The 15,920-nt window shown below is 42.6% G+C and overlaps 1 protein-coding gene across 5 annotated transcripts in view; it reads left to right on the plus strand.

Annotated features, from left to right (window-relative positions):
* The window catches only part of ofd1 (OFD1 centriole and centriolar satellite protein), an 81,657-nt gene that overhangs the window by 20,780 nt on the left and 44,957 nt on the right, over positions 1 to 15,920 (plus strand). For all 5 annotated transcript variants that reach the window (XM_086006279.1, XM_086006275.1, XM_086006277.1 and 2 more), the window contains 3 exons: positions 5,674 to 5,793; positions 7,877 to 7,950; positions 11,868 to 11,959. In XM_086006279.1, the coding sequence (XP_085862405.1) occupies positions 5,674 to 5,793; positions 7,877 to 7,950; positions 11,868 to 11,959 (286 nt within the window). The remainder of the gene's footprint in view (positions 1 to 5,673; positions 5,794 to 7,876; positions 7,951 to 11,867; positions 11,960 to 15,920) is intronic.

The raw sequence follows: 15,920 nt of genomic DNA on the forward strand, positions 1-15,920 counted from the left end.
TAATTGTGTAACACACTCAACTTTTCCTTTTTAATTGCCTTTTCCCAGTTGCAATTATTCCTCCTCCTTCCTGCTTGTTATGATACGAGCTGTGGTCTCGTCAAATGAGGTATGGCTTGGAACTGGGTCAGCTGCACTGCGTCAATATTTCCTCTCTAGAACTGGAACAACGTACTTCTGTAGTGGTCCATCACACGGTCAGATAAATATGCGACAACTTGCCCAACTTGAAATTCATAAGTTTGAGTTGAATTCCCAATTTTCCAGTTGAGTTGAGTGCTTAACTACTTCAGTGTTGCTACTTTTAAATCTTTTGCCAAGTTCCAAGCGGGCATGCTGATCTATTTGGACAGGTGTGCCTGTCTGTGTGCATCTCTTTCAAAAAGTTGTTACCAGCCTACAGTTTGAATAGAGCCTTCAGTGGTGATAAAACTGCTCATAGGTACTCGAGATGCCTTTTATAATTCAATTATCTTTTATGTATTGCCATCCTTGCTCTGCACACTGTTCTAGCAGGCATGGCTGTGGCAGTAGCTGACCATCATCGCAGAATAAGAAGTTGATGAATTGGCTTGTTCCTGCTGTCTGTGGTCAGCGCCGTAGTTATACAAGTTTAGAATTTCATTGTTCTTGTGGCTTAGGTCTTCAATTTGAGTACAAATTCTAATGTGCATAATGCCTTTCAGTAGTGCATAAAGAATGCTTAATGACACTTTATCAGGTCAGTCGTTTTAATATTATAAAAATCAGCTTTGGGGTTTTAATATGAACAAAAATATGCCAATTGTGTACATTTTTCTCCGATAGATGGAAAGTCACATAGTGAGTTAAGATTGCTTCAGGCAATGTCATTGAAAAGTAGATGATATTGGCCCAGAAATTCGGCTCTCCCCGGGTGAGTACGCACGGGGTACTCACCTGTAGGCCGAATGGAATTGCCGGTTTCCTGCATGGACTGCACATGCGCGGGAAACCGGCACTTCCGATCCTCTGAACGAAGAGGTTCAGAGGTCGAACGCGCGCGCGGGGGAGGCTGTGCGTGCGCTTTGAACTTAGATTTTTTTTACAGGTTTTCCTGGGAGGGTAAGCCTGCAGGATTTACACATTTAAAAAGCAGGCGTAAGGCCTGCTTTTTGCAAGGTAAGTGGTCAATTAATTAAAATTAAAACATTTTTTCCACATGTTTATTATTTTTAAATACTTTAAAGCAAGGTAAGTTTATTTTTAGCCCCGTTATAATATAAAATTATTTTTTCCAAAAATTTAAATTATTGTTTAAAATAGTTATTTAATGTAATTTATAGTTTATTTAAAAAGTGTGATTTAAAAAAAAAAAAAAAAATGTATTTGAAGGTTTACTGCTATTTTGGGCCCGTAGTATTTATAAGTTTTGACAGGTCTACCTGTCAATCTTATGAATGGGCTTTTCCCTCCTCCGATTGGCTGCCCATGGCTCACGTGATCCCAGGGGATGCATCGCACTAACTACGCCCCTGGGACACGCAAGCACAGCGCGCCGGCAGCTGGGCCAGGCCCCGGAGCGGAATTCCACGGGAGCCCAGAGCTCAACGGCCGGCGTGCAAGGTAAGTGCAGGTCGGGGGCTTGCATCCGCGGGAAGCCCCCGACCCGAATTTCTGGGCCAATATGTTTGGAACTTCATTGCAGCTACAATAAACAAATCTGGACGGTGCCAAGAATATTGGCCCGGATTTTGCGGTAAGAATAACAGTGAGGCTATCAGTGCTCACCGTTATTGTGGAGTAAATCGGACAGAAACTTGCGCAGTTAAACGTGGAAATCAGGTAGTTGCATCCAGGTTGTCCTGCTTCTCCTGAAGCTGTGCTCTAACAGTATCTCACTGAGAGACTCGGCATTGAAATACGTGGAGGGTGTGAAGTTGCGTTACTTGCCCACTAAACGCGCCATAAAAAGTTAAGGCTTGTCCATTCAAGTGTAAGTGATTTTTTTTAACGGGGTGATAAGTCTTAATTACTGCCAAAAACCTATCTGGCACTGAAAATTAACTCTTACAAGTGTGGAATCGCATACCTTCAGATTTTAATTATTGTTGGAGTTTAAAATTCAAAAAAATATTTACTTTTCTTTCTGTCTCTTAAGTCTCTCTCTTAATCCCTTCTTTTCCTCTTTATTTCGCTTTCTATACTTGAGTTGGCATTGAATTAAATATTCTAACCTACACTTCCTGGTTTACACTGCATGTTACAGTAAGGATTTTTCAATCCGATTGGTTAAGTGGATATGCCGTTGCTTGCCCTGTTCACACAAGCCCCAGAGCCCCTGTAGAGGGCGCCACACGGTTTTGCCTCGCTAATTACTGCAAGTCACAGTGCAAAAACCCACAGAAAGTCTATGGGAAAGTGTAATTGTAACGAAAGGCGAGCCACGTTCGTTCGCCACTGACGCAATTCAAGAGGAACATTGACTGGCAACAGGTCTGCCTACCCATAGATAGGAATTTATATATGGTGTTGACAGAACCTAAACCAGCGGGAACAAGATGAGCTAGACTCAGTGAGAAATGTCTGTCTGCATGCTTTCTGAATAATAAATAAAAGGATGGTTAAAGCCATCTGTTTGAATTGATGACTGCTTAACAAACCTTTTTCATGACTTCCATGTTAAGAGAAATCAGAAAAAGTCAGTATTCCTGATAAAATTGGTTATTAAGAAACTATATTGCTGTTGTAATTTGTTAACCTCATCTGTTATCTGATCTTGCCTCCTGACATTTTGGTTTAACATGCTTTTGGGCTAGTGGGGATTAATGGTAGTTTTCTATAATCTGCTGACTGTAGAACGGTTAGAGTTAACTCAGTGTTGAGACAGGCATGTGTGTTATTTTCTGCTTCTCAATGAAACCACTTTGCCACTGCTTGGTATCTTGTTAGATACTAGATAACCTGTCCGAGATCAAGATCTCACTTTGTGGAGAATCATAGAGTCATAACGGCACAGAAGGAGGCCATTCGGCCCATCGAGTCCATGCCGGCTCTCTGTAGAGCAATCCAGTCAGTCCCATTCCCCCCCTGTAGCCCTACAAGTTTATTTCGCTCAAGTGCCTATCCAGTCTCTCCTTGAAAACATTGAGTGTCTCCGCTTCCACCACTTCCATCGGCAGCGAGTTCCAGGTCATCACCACTCGCCGCGTAAAAAAGTTTTTCCTCACTTCCCCCCTGTATCTCTTGCCAAAAACCTTAAATCTGTGTCCCCTAGTCCTTGTACCATCAACTAGTGGGAACAGCCTTTCCCTGTCTAGCTTATCCAAACCCGTCATCATCTTGTACACCTCTATCAAATCTCCCCTCAACCTCCTTTGCTCTAATGAAAACAAATCCAGCTTCTCCAACCTGTCCTTGTAGCTAAGATCCCTCACCCCCGGAACCATTCTGGTAAATCGCCTCTGCACCCTCGCAAGGACCTTCACATCCTTCCTAAAGTGTGGTGACCAGAACTGGATGCAATACTCCAGTTGTGGCCTAACCAGCACTTTATAAAGGTTCAGTATAACTTCTCTTCTCTACTTTTATACTCAATACCTCTATTTATGAAGCCCAAGATCCCATATGCTTTGTTAACCACTCTCTCAATATGACCCACCACCTTCAGGGACCTATGCACATTAACTCCCAGGTCCCTCTGTCCCTGCACATTCTTTAAAACTGTGCCATTAAGTGTATATTGCCTCTCCCTGTTCCTTCTGCCAAATGCATCACCTCACATTTCTCTATTAAATTCTATCTGCCCATTCTGCTAGCCTTTCTATGTCCTGTTGCAGCCGATTGGTATCATCCTCCCTGTTTGCCACACCCCCAAGTTTGGTGTCATCGGTAAATTTAGAAATTCTACTCGGTATTCCAATATCCAGGTCATTTTTATTTATATATCAAAAAAAACAGTGGCCCCAGCACTGACCCTTGGGGAACACCACTGTCTACCATCCTCCAGTCTGAAAAGCAGCCATTTACCACAACTCGCTGTTTTCTGTCTTTAAGCCAATTCCTTATCCAAGCTGCCACTGACCCCCTATTCCATGAGCCTCAATTTTGTTAACCAGCCTTCTATGTGGTACTTTGTCAAATGCCTTCCGAAAATCCATGTAGACAACATCCATTGCATTCCCTTCATCAATCCTCTCTGTTACTTCATCAAAAAAATCAATTAGATTAGTCAAACACGATCTGCCTTTTACAAATCCGTGTTGGCTCTCCTTAATTAGCTTAAACCTCTCCAAGTGCCCGTTAATTTTTTCCTTGATTATTGTTTCTAAAACTTTACAGTTTAACATCAGTGGTGGGTAGTTACTAGGATTGTCCTTGCACCCTTTCTTGAACAATGGTGTCACATTTGCCACTTTCCAATCCTCAGGCACCTCCCCCGCATCTAGGGAAGATTGGAAAATTATGGCAAACCCTTCCGCTATCTTCTTCCCCCAATTCTCTTAGCAACCTGGGATGCAAGCCATCTGGACCAGGTGACTTGTCCACTCTAAGCATACCCAGCCTTTCCAGTACATCCTGTCTATCAATTTTCACCCCTTCCATTGCTTCTACCTTTTCCACTTCTACCAATATTTTGTCAGCATCCACCTCCTTAGTAAACACCGATACAAAGTACTCATTGAATATTCTAGCCTTGCCCTGCGCTAAGCATATATCACCTTCTTTGTCTCTAATAGGCCCCACCCCGCCTCATACTACCTGCTTACTGTTTACATGCCGGTAGAAGATTTTTGGGTTCCCTTTTATGTTAACCACCATTCTACTCTCATTCTCTCTTTGCCAATCTTATTTTCATCTTCATTTTCACATCCCCTCTCAACTTATTCTATTTGGTCTGGTTCTCCCTTGAAGAATTCACCTGACATGCATCATACACCCTCTTTTTTGTTTCATCATCTTCTCTATCTCCCTCGTCATCCAAGGAGCCCTTGCTTTGGTTCCCTTATCCTTCCCTCTTGTTGGAATGTACCTAGCCTGTACTTGAAACATCTCCTCCTTTAAAGATCACCCATTGTTCCATTACAGTTTTTCCTGTCAGTCTTTGGTTCCATTTTACCCTGGCTAGATCCTTTCGCATCCCATTGAAGTTAGCCCTATTCCAGTTCAGAAGTTCCACTCTAGATTGTCCCTTGCTCCTCTCCATTGCTAATCTAAATCTTATGATACGATGATCACTCATACCCAAGTGTTCTCCCACAGACACTTGGTCGACCTGGCTCACCTCATTCTCCAGCACCAGATCCAGCAATGCCTCTTTCCTAGTTGGGTCAGGAACATATTGGTCAAAGAAATTCTCCTGAACACATTTCAGAATGAGCATAGGACTTGTTGTTTTACTACAGGGAATGTAATATGAGTCCTTTCACACTTCTGACTCAGACTTGTGCGCATCATTTGTGATCAGCTGTACAAATGTAACTATTCTGCCAAGTTAATCATTCGTATTTAAGTGTGATGGACAGGAAGTGTGCACATATGTAAATTTTTTATAATATAGATAGATAACTGATATACTAAACTGTAATGTTTTTTTAAAAAAAGTTCCAGGAATTATTGCACTGCAGAGTGGAAAACCGCAGCTTTGCACTCCTGCGAGTGTATATTAATTGCGTTCATGTACAGATTTCATTCATGATTTTTTTGCCATTTCAGGACCCAGAATTTGCATGACCAAAAGAATAAGAGCTTAGAAGAGGGTCTCCGGAGACGGGAGCTGGCAGTGAAAAATATTGAGGAGACTTACGAGCAAAAACTTAAGAATGAAGTGTGTAGGTAAGGCACGTATGATGCAAGAGTAAACAAAAGAACGTATGCTTTCAGTGTGTCGCAACTGTGTTAACCGAAATCTCAAACTGTCTTACTATGGTATTGTAAGCAAAATAGCGACATTTAAAAAATTGTTCTAATGCTGACATGGCAGCCCTCCAATGCAGTGTACCATAAGGAGGCCTAAAGAACAGGGAATTTTTTTTAAATTGCAGGAGTTCTAGTTGCCTCATTTTTGTGTGAGTGAGGATGTATTAGAATTATTTTCGTTATGTTACAGCAATAAGTTTTAGTATAATAAAAATACTTTCACTGGCAAGTTTAAGCTTCATTTTCTGCAAATCAATCCTGTTAATCAGAATAGTTCTTTAACAACCTATGAGGAGAGATTGGATCGATTGGGCTTTTACTCGCTGGAGTTTAGAAGATTGAGAGGGGATCTCATCGAAACTTATAAAATTCTAACAGGACTAGACAGACTAGATGCTGGAAGGATGTTCCCGATGGCAGGGTGTCCAGAACCAGGGGTCATAGTCTAAGGATAAGGGGTAAGCCATTTAGGACAGAAATGAGGAGGAATTCCTTCACCCAGAGAGTGGTGAACCTGTGGAATTCTCTACCACAAAAGGCAGTTGAGGCCAATTCATTAAATATATTCAAGAAGGAGTTAAGATATATTTCTTAAGGCTAAAGGGATCAAGGGCTATGGGGAGAAGGCAGGGACTGGGTACTGAATTTGGATGATCAGCCATGATCTCATTAAATGGCGGAGCAGGCTCGAGGGGCTGAATGGCCTACTCCTGCTCCTATCTTCTATGTTTCTAAACATTTATCACAAGTCTTGCATCACACGTATTATTCTGTATTAGTATAGAGGAATGCATATTCCATTTTCAGTAAACCAGATGCAGCTTCCTCAGCAGCTCGGTCAGTATGGTGTGGTACTGAGCAGTAGAGACCAGGAAGATCCCAGCTTCGATCCTTGGCCTTTACAATTGGGTGATTTGAGCTGAGATAGCAGAACGATGTTATGATTAGCCTCAGGGTCCCTGATGTAAGGAGGGGGAATGTTGAGACAAACTTCCTGTTCCTTATCACTGTTCAGTAGTTGGTACTGGAAAACGCACTGTCAACATTAGGAGAGGACAGGATTGGGCTTGGCTGTAGTGCCCCTTCACAATTGAATTGCCACTAGCATTCACTGTCCATGTTTGCACATAATGAGTAATCAGTGGGCAAGATACTGGAAGGCTGCTAGTACCTGTGGAACCAAACCACAGGAAGGGGACGAAAGAGCTGCATTTACTATCACTATCATTTTGCTATGAAAAATTGCTGCAAAATATTATATACACTTGCCTCCTTTACAAAGTCAAACTTGAAGGCAAGTGTGTTAATAGGGAAACAGCAGAGTTTGAATATTGCTTATATGCCTAATAAATCGCTTGTGAATTTTATTTTTGTTTTATTCTTTGTTCTTTCATATTTTCATCTTTTTGGAATTGGATTGAAAAAATGTGCGCTGCTTTTTATATATTCCCTGTGTTTTCTGCATAGTATTTTGTAGATGCTAATGGTTTTAATGTTCAGCTTGTGTTTAAAATTCTAACCTAGCTTGTGTTTTAATGAATGTATTTTATTAGAAGAAATTCTGTTACAAACATTACAGTATAATTTTGTTCACCCAAATCTGCCTCTGGGCAAATTCTATACAAGTGTGTAGGAGAGAGTTCATGGGTCAAATGCCTTTTCTAGTTTTAAGTTTTAAGACAAAGTTCACTCCTCTACAGCTGTTGAGATAAATGGGAAAAAGTGCTTTTCAGATTGTGAGAAATTGTTGTTGCAGTAATGATCTGCCTCCAGCTAATCTGATCTTTGTGTTAATTACAAATGTGCAAGTGACCTGTACTAGGAAAATGTCACGACTGCACAAATGTTTATTTGTATTTTAGAATTATATTGATAGGCTTGTCTAACTTGGAGAGGTTGGAACCTTCCTTCCTAAAGTGACTGCTGGGACTTAAAGATGGATTTAACACTTGTTCCTGACTGTTATTAAGTGCTAAATAACATGATGCTTTCTGCATAGGTGTCAGCTGGAATTACAGGAAGACTATCGTAAAAGAACTGAGAAAGTGACAGCAAATGAGAAAAGAATTGAAGGTCTGGTTCATTATTTGGCATCTTATTTATACAGGGCAGGTGTTTATGTAGAGCTCTGTTGGAGTATCCCTCCTGGCATATGAACAAGGGATTATTCTGATATTCTTACTGGAAGAGATTCTTTTGTTTATTTGAAAAATGTGATTGAGCACATAATGCACAATGTATAAGTTGTATACCTATTTGGTTAGACCATTTACAAAACAAAGCAAAATAAGCTTTTGCTTGTTCAAGTATGACTCAATTTTTGAAAGTATTGAACTGAACTGGCATGTCATTAATGCATAACAATATGGAAATGCCCAGCTCCTCCATCTTACTACTTTGTCTAGGTCCTGTTTGAGGATCTGATCTAACTAACTATTTTCTAATACCACGTCGCTGAGCTGTTATATTTGCATTTGTTTCAACTTCCTTTTAACTACTTCAGCAGAGCCTGCATCAGGAGCTGTAGGTTGTAGGCCGTTCCATAAATCGATTGTGTTTGCCAAAAAGTTGTTCTTTTAAGTTTTAAATTTTGCTTTATGATCGTGACCGATAATTCCTTTTTTCTAGGCTTTGTACAAAATTCTTCTATGTCCACTGTGCTAATTTCTTTGTTGTTTTAAAATGTGGACTATTTTGCTAGCACCCTAATCATTACTAATGAGAGCAAATTTTAGCTTCCTTAATCCCTCTTTGTAGTTTAGTGATCCAAAACCTGGAATTGCCTTGTTACTCTTCTGAGTAATTTCCACTACATCTATATCATTTTGAGAGTACAGTGACCACATCAGAACACAATGGGGAGAATTTTAACACACAAAATGGGTGGGTTTGGGACGGGTGGGAAGTTTATAAAAAAAAAAAAAATAAAAAAAAATTTCAGATCTCAAACCCGACCCCAACCTGTCCACTTCCGGTTTTAACGGAGGCGGTCGGGGGACAGGTGGGCGACCAATCTGCTCCCGGGAGGCGGTCGGTCACTCAAATCTTTTAAGGAAGCTCCATAACTCCATTTTTACAGTTTTTTAACCCATTTTGGCTGGGTTTCCTGGGGCTCAAAGTAGGCTCAAAGGGCCATTGGATAAGTGGATTTATAGCACAGTTTGTGGGCTAGGAGGAGCATGTGTTTCCTCCATGCCCAAAAAGTAAACCTCTTTCCCCACTGGCACCTCGCCCCACGATCGCCCCCGCCTTTGGACATGGTAATATTTCATTTACTATTGCAACTGCTGCTCTTCACAATGGGGACAGTGTTGTTCTCTTTCGTCCTTTTGGATACCCGCTCTTCCTTAGTCTTCCTTCTCACCAGGAGGCCTCTCGGCTCCATAGGAACCATCAACTATCTTTTTCAGCCCTGGTTGCTGACTGAGATACATCTGAGGAATATTTTCCTGACATCCAGAAACAGAAAAGGTGACCATCTGTGGCACTTCTTTTGGAACTACTTGTTGACAGTCCCACCATCACATTTGCTAAGCACTCTCGGAGAGGAGGAAGTACTTATTCACCCTCTGGTCTCTCTTTCATAAAGTACATAAAGGCCATATACCCATAAAACATTTCACTTTTTTATTTAGTGATTTTCCTCTTTGCCAATTTATCTTTTCATTTCCTAGTCCTTGTTTTTAAAGTGTTGTATCGAGAAGCTATTCTATGCATGAACTTAACTCTTAGAAGACCCCTTTGTATCAAGTCTACACATGCTCAGCAGATTTCAGTTAGCCAGCAGGGTTATCCAAATATCCAAAACTTGAACAACCTACCACCAACCCGTCTCAAGCCTAGAAGGCCATTTTGGACCGTCGCCGAAGCCCTTCAGCGATCTCCCCTCAGCCTTGATGACCGACGGCGAAATGCTTGGAAGAACTATGACATATGGAATGGATTCCTTGTAGAGGATCCCACAGTACAACCTGAAGGATCAAACCTTCATCGCAAACCGTGGACAACCATCAACCACCTCAGAACTGGTCGTGGTAGATGCTGCCACCTTCTCCATAGATGGAAGATTAAAGCATCTCCATCATGCAACTGTGGAGCACCTAATCAGACTCTGGAGCACATCATTGCGCACTGCCCTCAGGAAATTTGCAGGCAGCCTACAAGATATCCGCGCTGATACACCGGAAGCTTTGGCCTGGATATTGACATTTGATTTGCTTTGCTACTATCATACGAAAGAGGAAGAAGAAGATCATCCAAATATCCATATTCAATGCTTATGCCCTGATCGGCCTGCTTTCAATAAATTGTCCTTGTGTAACAAGCTGTCTTAATATTTTAAGTAAGCCTTGAATGCTCTAAACACTGCACGGTTTTCAGTTTGATAAGTTCTTTTACCTATTTTACTAGTTTAAGTAGAGATAATAATGCATGATGAACCTTTCTAAAACACTGGTTCGGCCTCAACTGGAGAATTGTGTCCAATTCTGGGCACTGTACTTTCGGAAGGATGTGAAGGCCTTAGAGAGGGTGCAGAAAAGATTTACGAGAATGGTTCCAGGAATGAGGGACTTCAGTTACGTGGATAGATTGGAGAAGCTGGGGTTGTTCTCCTTGCAGCAGAAAAGGTTGAGAGGAGATTTGATAGAGGTATTCAAAATCATGAGGGGTGTAGATAGAGAGAAACTATTCCCATTGGCGGAAGGGTCGAGAACCAGAGGGGACAGATTTCAGGTGATTGGCAAAAGAACCAAAGGCGACATGAGGAAAAACTTTTTTACGCAGCGAGTGGTGAGGATCTGGAATGCACTGCCTGAAAGGGTGGTGGAGGCAGACTCAATCGTGGCTTTCAAAAGGGAGTTGGATAAGTACCTGAAAGAAAGAAATTTGCAGGGCTACAGGGAAAGGGTGGGGGAGTGGGACTAGCTGAAGTGCTCTTGCAGAAAGCCGGCACGGGCTCGACGGGCCAAATGGCCTCCTTTTGTGATGTAGCCATTCTATGATTCTATGTCCAGTGTCTCAAACTAGCAGGTAAACATATTGTACTTTCAATTAGAATTTATTGTCTGAAGGGTTTTCCTGTATTAATAACATAAGATGATAACAAATATTGGCCCAGAAATTCAGGTCGGGGGCTTCCTGCGGGTGCAAGCCCCTGACCTGCACTTACCTTGCGCGCCGGCAGTTGAGCTCTGGGCTCCCGTGGAATTCCGCTCCGGGGCCTGGCCCAGCTGCCGGCGCGCAGTGCTTGCGTGTCCCAGGGGCGTAGTTAGTGCGATGCGCCCCCTGGGATCACGTGAGCCATGGGCAGCCAATCGGAGGAGGGAAAAGCCCATTCATAAGATTGACAGGAAGACCTGTCAAAACTTATAAATACTACGGGCCCCAAAATAGCAGTAAACCTTCAAATAAATTTTTTAAAAATCACACTTTTTAAATAAACTATAAATTACATTAAATAACTATTTTAAACAATTTAAATTTTTGAAAAAATAATTTTATATTCTAACGGGGCTAAAAATAAACTTACCTTGCTTTAAAGTATTTAAAAATAATAAACCTGTGGAAAAAATGTTTTAATTTTAATTAATTGACCACTTACCTTGCAAAAAGCAGGCCTTACGCCTGCTTTTTAAATGTGTAAATCCTGCAGGCTTACCTTCCCGGGAAAACCTGCAAAAAAAACCTAAGTTCAAAGCGCACACGCAGCCTCCCCCGCGCGCGCGTTCGACCTCTGAACCCCTTCGTTCAGAGGATCGGAAGTGCCGGTTTCCCGCGCATGCGCAGTGCATGCAGAAAACCGGCACTTCCATTCGGCCTACGGGTGAGTACCCCGTGCGTATTCACCCGGGGAGACCCGAATTTCTGGGCCATTAACTCCTATCTAGCTGTTAAAGTACATTTTACACTGAAAAACTGAAAGTTTATATTATATGTTAATGATTCTTGTTGCCATTTAAGTCACCAAAGGACATTTTTTCCCTTTACAGCAGAGGCAGCTCGATTACACGAAGAGTCTGCTATCATCCAGTCCAAAAGAGAGGAACTTGAATATGTCCGTGCTCAATCTAAGAAGTTGGAGGTAAATTGTATAAACAGTTTTTAATTTTTTTTTTGAGGTATAGCTAAAATTCAATTTTTTTAACCTTCACAGATCAATTTTCAGTTGCAGTTAGGCTGTGGGGACCACAGACTAGATGACTTGTTCTGTGTTAGCAATTCCTGGTTATGTGGATAACATATCTATGTCAGTCGTTGGACTACTGCCACTGATGTGGTTGAAAACCTTCCTTCAGCTAATTAAACCGTTTTTCTATAGAGATACCTCCCCCAAAATGGACATCTAGACCCAACCGGCTGAGGGAAAAAAATGAAAGGAAATATGTCCAGCTTTTTTTTCAGGGAAATAATGTAAAAGGAATGTTAGAATAGGTTATACTGATTCGGGTGGGGTTGGAAAGTAAAAGTTAAATTAATAAAAATAGACCAAATGGGGAAAAGGAAGACAGCAAACTGAAGTGCTTATTTTTTTGATTTCAAATAGTTTTTAAGTGTTTATTTTAATTGTATAAGGTTATTGTTACATTAACTTTTGAGCAAGGCTACTACTGACTCACCTATTCCATGAGCCTCAATTTTGTTAACCAGCCTTCTATGTGGTACTTTGTCAAATGCCTTCCTAAAATCCATGTAGACAACATCCATTGCATTTCCTTCATCAATCCTCCCTGTTACTTCATCAAAAAATTCAATTAGATCAGTCAAACACGATCTGCCTTTTACAAATCCGTGTTGGCTCTCCTTAATTAGCTTAAACCTCTCCAAATGCCCGTTAATTTTTTCCTTGTTTATTGTTTCTAAAACTTTACCCACCACTGATGTTAAACTGTAGTTACTAGGATTGTCCTTACACTCTTTCTTGAACAATGGTGTCACATTTGCCACTTTCCAATCCTCAGGCACCTCCCCCGCATCTAGGGAAGATTGGAAAATTATGGCAAGCCCTTCCACTATCTCCTCCCCCAATTCCCTTAGCAACCTGGGATGCAAGCCATCTGGACCACCTCTCCGTGGCACCAGGAGTAATCTGGAGATTACTACGTTTGAGGTCCTGCTTTTTAATCTCTTTCCTAGCTCCCTATAGTCTGCCTGCAGGACCTCGTCCCTCTTTCTGCCTATGTTGTTGGTACCGATATGAACAACGACCTCTGGCTGTTCACCTGCCTCAGAGTGTCCTGTCCTTGACCCTGGCACCAGGGAGGCAACATACCATGCTGGTGTCACATCTGTGTCCACAGAAATGCCTATCTGTTCCCCTAACCAATGAATCCCCTATCACTATTGCTCTTCCACTCTTCTTCCTCGCCACCTGTGGTACTGTGGCCTTGGCTCTGGCTGTTCTCCCCAGAGGAACCATGACCCCCACCAGTATCCAGAACTGTGAAGATGATGAAACAAAAAAATAGGGTGTATGATGAATGTCAGGTGAATTCTTCAAAGGAGAACTAGACCAAATACAATAGGTTGAGAGGGGAAGTGGAGATGAAAATAAGATTGGCAAAGAGAGAATATGAGAGTAGAATGGTGGTTAACATAAATGGGAACCCAAAAATCTTCTACCGGCATGTAAACAGTAAGTGGGTAGTAAGAGGCGGGGTGGGGCCTATTAGGGACAAAGAAGGTGATATATGCTTCGAGACGCAGGGCAAGGCTAGAATACTCAATGAGTACTTTGTATCAGTGTTTACTAAGGAGGTGGATGCTGACAAAATATTGGTAGAAGTGGAAAAGGTAGAAGCAATGGAAGGGGTGAAAATTGATAGACAGGATGTACTAGAAAGGCTCGGTATGCTTAGAGTGGACAAGTCACCTGGTCCAGATGGCTTGCATCCCAGGATGCTAAGGGAATTGGGGGAGGAGATAGCAGAAGGGCTTGCCATAATTTTCCAATCTTCCCTCGATGCGGGGGAGGTGCCTGAGGATTGGAAAGTGGCAAATGTGAAACCATTGTTCAAGAAAGGGTGTAAGGACAATCCTAGTAACTACAGGCTGGTCAGTTTAACATCAGTGGTGGGTAAAGTTTTAGAAACAATAATCAAATGGCCTCCTTCTGTGCCGTTATGACTCTAACTCTTTTTTTTTTGTTTCATCATCTTCTCTATCTCCCTCGTCATCCAAGGAGTCCTTGCTTTGGTTCCCTTACCCTTCCCTCTTGTTGGAATGTACCTAGCCTGTACTTGGAACATCTCCTTCTTAAATATCACCCATTGTTCCGTTACAGTTTTTCCTGTCAGTCTTTGGTTCCATTTTACCCTGGCTAGATCCTTTCGCATCCCATTGAAGTTAGCCCTATTCCAGTTTAGAAGTTCCACTCTAGATTGTTCCTTGCTCCTCTCCATTGCTAATCTAAATCTTATACGATGATCACTCGTACCCAAGTGTTCTCCCACAGACACTTGGTCAACCTGGCCCACCTCATTCCCCAGCACCAGATCCAGCAATGCCTCCTTCCTAGTTGGGCCAACAACATATTGGTCAAGGAAATTCTCCTGAACACATTTCAGAAATTCCTCCCCCTCCTTTCCCTTTACCCTAGCATTATCCCAATCGATATTTGGGTAATTAAAGTCCCCCAATATCACCACTCTATAGCTCTTGCATATCTCTGTGATTTCCCTGCAGATTTGATCCTCTACCTCCCTCTCACTATTTGGAGGCCTGTAGAATACCCCCAATAGCGTGATCGTACCCTTTTTGCTCCTCAACTCTAACCAAATGGATTCTGTCCCTTCAAGAACAACCTCCCTTTCCAACACGACAGTGTCTTCCTTAATCAGCACTGACATCCCACCTCCCTTTTTTCCTCCCCCGTCTTTTCTGATCATCTTGTACCCTTGAATATTAAGTGTCCAGTCCTCACCGTTTTTAAGCCACGTTTCCGTTATTGCCCCAACATCATATTGCCACACGGCTAATTGTGCTTGTAGCTCACCGACCTTATTCACCACACTTTGTGCGTTTACGTACATGCATTCTAAACCCATTTTTGAATTTTTTGGAGTCTTTCTTAGCCTGCTCCTATCTATTGTGATACTCCTTCTGCCTCCAGTACTACTTTATTCTCTAGTACTATCCAGCACACACACTCTTTTATGCACCTTATTCCTCTTTTCTACTGCTACATGCTGGTGCCCATCCCCCTGCTAAGCTAGTTTAAACCCGCCCTGACAGCACTAGCAAACCTCCCCGTGAGAATATTGGTCCCGGCTCTGTTGAGGTGTAACCCGTCTGGCTTGTACAGGTCCCACCTTCCCCAGAAATGGTCCCAATGCCTCAATAATCTAAAGCCCTCCCTCCTGCACCATCTCTCCAGCCACGCATTCATCTGTTCTATCCTCCTATTGCTGTACTCACTAGCACATGGCATTGGGATTAATCCGGAGATTACTACATTTGAAATCCTGCTTTTTAATCTCTTTCCTAGCTCCCTATAGTCTGCCTGCAGGACCTCATCCCTCTTTCTGCCTATGTCATTGGTACCGATATGGACAACGACCTCCGGCTGTTCACCCTCCTCCCCCCCCCCCCCCCCCCCTCAGAGTGTCCTGCAGCCACTCAGTGACATCCTTGACCCTGGCACCAGGGAGGCAACATACCATCCTGGAGTCACATCTGTGTCCACAGAAACGCCTATCTGTTCCCCTAACCAATGAATCCCCTATCATTATTTCTCTTCCACTCTTCTTCCTCCCTCCCTGTGCAGCTGAGCCACCCGTGGTGCTCTGGCCTTGGCTCTGGCTGCTCTCCCCAGAGGAGCCATCACCCCCACCAGTTTCCAGAACTGTGAACCGGTTAGCGAGCGAGATGCACTCTGGGGACTCCTGCCCTACTTGCCTGGTCCTCCTTCTCTGTCTGGTGGTCATCCATTCCCTCTCTGCCTGCACATTCTGAGGCTACGGGGTGACCGCTCCTGGAAACGTGCTTTCCAAGTATTTCTCAGCCTCACGGATGCACTGTAGCGACTCCAGCTACTGCTCGAGTTG

Source organism: Somniosus microcephalus, chromosome 14 (genome assembly GCF_052327205.1).
Source record: "Somniosus microcephalus isolate GS21.2 chromosome 14, FLI_Smic_1.0, whole genome shotgun sequence".
In the NCBI taxonomy this organism is placed as follows: domain Eukaryota; kingdom Metazoa; phylum Chordata; class Chondrichthyes; order Squaliformes; family Somniosidae; genus Somniosus; species Somniosus microcephalus.